Source organism: Protopterus annectens, chromosome 13.part0 (assembly GCF_019279795.1).
Source record: "Protopterus annectens isolate FY-2018-M chromosome 13.part0, PAN1.0, whole genome shotgun sequence".
Taxonomy (NCBI): Eukaryota; Metazoa; Chordata; order Ceratodontiformes; family Protopteridae; genus Protopterus; species Protopterus annectens.
In genome coordinates this window covers 349,544,536-349,548,763 of record NC_056747.1, presented here as the reverse complement: position 1 = coordinate 349,548,763, position 4,228 = coordinate 349,544,536, and the positions used below count along the sequence as shown (strand labels likewise).

At 35.5% G+C, this 4,228-nt stretch overlaps 1 protein-coding gene across 1 annotated transcript in view; it reads right to left on the bottom strand.

Moving 5' to 3' along the window:
- The window catches only part of NKRF (NFKB repressing factor), a 330,696-nt gene extending 328,656 nt beyond the window's left edge, over positions 1-2,040 (bottom strand). The window contains exon 1 of the mRNA XM_044053960.1: positions 1,772-2,040. Coding sequence (XP_043909895.1) covers positions 1,772-1,989 — 218 coding nt within the window. The 5' untranslated portion in view covers positions 1,990-2,040. The remainder of the gene's footprint in view (positions 1-1,771) is intronic.
- Positions 2,041-4,228: the final 2,188 nt, after the last annotated feature.

The window sequence follows — 4,228 nt, the reverse complement described above, 5'->3', positions numbered from 1 at the left end:
AAAAAAAGGTTAACAGTTTTAAAAAAGGGTATCCCACATGGCTCAGTCCTGGGCCCATGTTTGTTTAGATGGTACCGCTCATATCTTTTTTCAACCGAGGTATTCTACAGTCTGTATGCAGATGACTTGAAAATATGTGAACTTATTACACATGTTAAATATGCAGCATGTCTGCAAAAGAACTTGAATAGAGTGAACATTTGGGCACTAGATAATAATATGCTAATAAAATACTTCAAAAACTAAGCATATGAGATTTGGAAGATAGAGACTGAAAGGTGAATATTTAATAGAGCACACAGTGACTGAAACTGTAGATTCATTTAAAGACCTGGGTAGATCCAGCTTTTGAGCTTTTATGATCATATCAACCAACTGGAAGTCAGAAAAGATGAAATTATTGCTAGTTACATTAGATCCAAACCCGAACATGAAATAACAATAATGTAAACCTTATAAGAAAACAAGCACGAGAAAAACTGTAGAGAGTGCAGCAGACATATACCAACGACATCTATGGATACAAAAATTTAAGTTATTATGAAAGACTAAAATATCTGAACTTGTACAGTGTCTCACATAGATATTTAGGAAGAGATCTTATTCAAGTATATAGGGCATTAAAAAGCAATCTCTGAGAATGTTTGGGTTATCAAAAAGTACTACAGAATCAAACAACTTGTATAGAAGATTCTATATGAATGAGAAGTGTAATAACTGTTTCTCTGACAGATTAGCTGACGCATGGAACAGCCTACCAAATTACATTAAAGCAAGCACTAGTTTGCTTCAGTAATCAACTCATTATGATTCCAACAAGAATTTAAGTAACATACCCCTTACATATTACAACATCAGCATCATTACACAAGTGAACAAATATGCCACAGAAAAACATGTGAAATGAAGCACCAATACTAACATTCTACTACTGTTAACAAAACGGAAAGAGTTATCATCCTCCCACCCCTGCAAGAAATCTGTTTTCAGTACTTAATGTAACCAGGGAAAGAACTGGAAATCTTCCTCATATGATGTTACAACAGCAGTTTATTAAAAAACAAGAAATTATTAAGTAGATCATCCTAAGAAGCAAGTTCAGAAACGCCGATTTGTAGTACAGCAGCTTCGTTTGATTTATGTAATTCAGTGATGAATTAAATAGGTTTACCCATTTACTTCCTTACTGCAGTAATGAAATCGTAATGTTTTACAAAAGCTGGTGCACTCGTTTCTTTATTAAATTAATATGCAGAACGCTTCTTTATGAAGAAAATGTGTTACTGTTTCTAACAGATTTACACCTGTCACAATGACCGTTTCTGAAAGCATGCTTACAAAAACACAACGGTTAATACCTACAAATAAAAAACTGCTGTAATCTATTTTAATGCCAACTACTGGAATATAAGAGTTTACATAGTAACACATCAATGTACTGGAGAGGCATCAGCCATAAAAGAAACACACTACAAAATTAACTGCACGATAACCTGAATATGTTGATGCATATAAGCAGACAGCTTTCGAATAGAAAATGCAAACAATTATTACTGAAATGAGAATAAAACGTACCTGCACACAAATCACACCTAAAACCGAAAGGGATCATGCCAGATGATACAATTTATGCAAACATAACACTTTATTTTTGTGTATAGACAAGCAAATTATGTAAAAACAAAGACAACACGATGCATGTTATATTACCGACAATCTGTGCTGACATGACTTTGAAACACAAACATCTCCAATCCAGGCCTACTCTTACCTGCACCCCATGAAAACATGGTTGGTAAAAACCATTGATAAAGCTAACAGCCGATCCACTTGGGGTCCAGGATACGAATGGATGTGTTTGAAGATAAACTGTTTTCTTGCTTTCCATTCTTTGTCACTCTCGTTATAATTCCTATACTGTTCCAGTAAGTTAAACCACTTAGAATTTGCCGGCTCCACTGCTTGTCTGTCACAAGCCATCTTCGCCATGAAAAAAAAGAAAGCAAAGACGTCACACTACTTCCGCCAACCAAACTACGGCAAAACTTAAGGAACATAACTGTTGACGAACTAATCTTTTTTAGTGTGTGGGGCGGGGCGCAGTACAGAGCAGCTGTAAAGATACCTGTCAAGGATAACTCATTACAAGGAGTATTCATCATCTGGGATCTTAAAAAGTTCATGTCCCTCGAAGCTCCACATTAAAAGGGTCTGTCCCATTCAGTGCTAGATGTTTTTAACGTATATCCATGGTAAATAGAAACAAATCGTATTAATTCGTTAACGAACTATTCTTCTATAAATACAACATCACAGTTTAACCATCCTATAAGCTTCCCAGATGAAGCTGTTATGAGCGGTAATGCTCCTCATTTTGTAGCTGGAAGGTTGAGAGCTATACAAAATGTTTAGTAGAATACGTATATCATCATGACATCCTGTTTAAGTGCAAAGTGTAATCATTTGTATTAATGCACAACTCATTTTTAATATTTATTTTTACCTATTCTGTATTAAGCCGTTTTTAACATCTGGGCTAAGCCTGAAATTGGACCATATGGATCAAAGCTCCCCCCAGGTTAACACTTTTAAATAAAATTAATTAAAGTTTATGAACGTTTATTTTAACATAACTGCCTATCCTTACTGGCAAAGGACACTATAGTGGTAATTCGTTCTTCATTTTAAGTAGCTCCACCTAGTGCTGTTTTAGTATATATATATATATATATATATATATATATATATATATATATATGTATATGTATTTATAGTAGTGGTGCTGCGGTAGCGTTGTTGCCTCACAGCAAGATGTTGTCGCGTTCGATTCTCAGTTAGAGCGTCTTCTGTGTGGAGGCATTGGATGGGCTTGCTGTTGAAGGTTGTGCATCAGGGCTGGTAACTCGGCATGTAAAAATCCACTACCAAACATTAGCAGACCAGAGTTCCGCTGTGGCGACCCCTAACCGGTCAGAATTTGGATAAGCCAAAAGACATAACAACATATACTGTCACAGTAAAATAAATATCTGCACAGGTGTCTTTATCAATTATAGCAATAACCAATGAATGGGTGTGGTATATTGAAGATTTACCCACGGTTGCTGTGGCTTAATCACAAGGACGAACAAAGACAACCCTGGGTAAATCTTCAATATATCACATCTAGGAGTTAGTTATTGCTATTATACAATGACATTATTCAAGAAAAAATTACTTTCTTTTCAGCTTTTCCTGGTTAAGGGTCGCCACAGCGGAACTCCGGTCCGCTAATGGTTAGCAGTAGATTTTTATGGTGCCGAGTTGCCAGCCCAATGCCCAACCTTCAGCAAAGGCACGCCCTTTCAAGCATGTCTTTCAGAGGCCACTCAACCATGGATAGGACATGCAGACTCCACACAGAAGGCACTCCAGCCGAGAAAAAAAATACTTATTTGTCTTAAGTAATTTATCTTTATAACAGTGCTGTGTCATTCTTCAACTTTCTTTCTGTATCCTGGGGCTTTCTTGATGTACTCTGCATCTATGTGGGACTTACATTTCTATGCTTATGCAGTACATCAGTGCTTTGAAAAGGAAGCAACAGAGAAAGGAATATCTCCATTGCTTATTTTTTTTTTAGTTAAAAAAATAAATAAAGTTTGAAAACTGGACAGTTCAATGGTATGAGACAGAGAGAGAGAGAGAGACAGGGCAGAAATACAAGGATAATCAAGTACGTTTGCATAACGTACCTGATTTTCCTTCTATTTTCTCTGTTCTCTCTCTCTCTCTCTCTCTCATACCTCTGAACCGTCCAGATTTCAAACTGTATTAAAAAACACTCAAGAAAACTGGAAAGCTTGCAGTATACATTAACAGAAGAATGTTCGAGTGAACGGACTTTTTATTATTCATATATGCTCAATTTTACAACAGGCATACTGGCTAGGCTGACCAATCAGTGTGCACATTTTTTGAGTGTTAATGGCCAGTCATTGTATAATACAATATATAGTACTAAGATTCATTAAACACACAAACTGAACATGGAACACAAATCAGTATTTCTCTATTAATGTATCTAATTTTATCTAGTAATTATATTATGTAGTTATTTTATTCAATTCACCTTAACAGTAGATATGTCCTCTTGACACTCAACAGTGGCTATATTTATAAAAGTTTTAACTGAAGCTGCAGTATCATTCTTCCATATTTTTGTAATTATTTTTGAGGCTATTGTTAA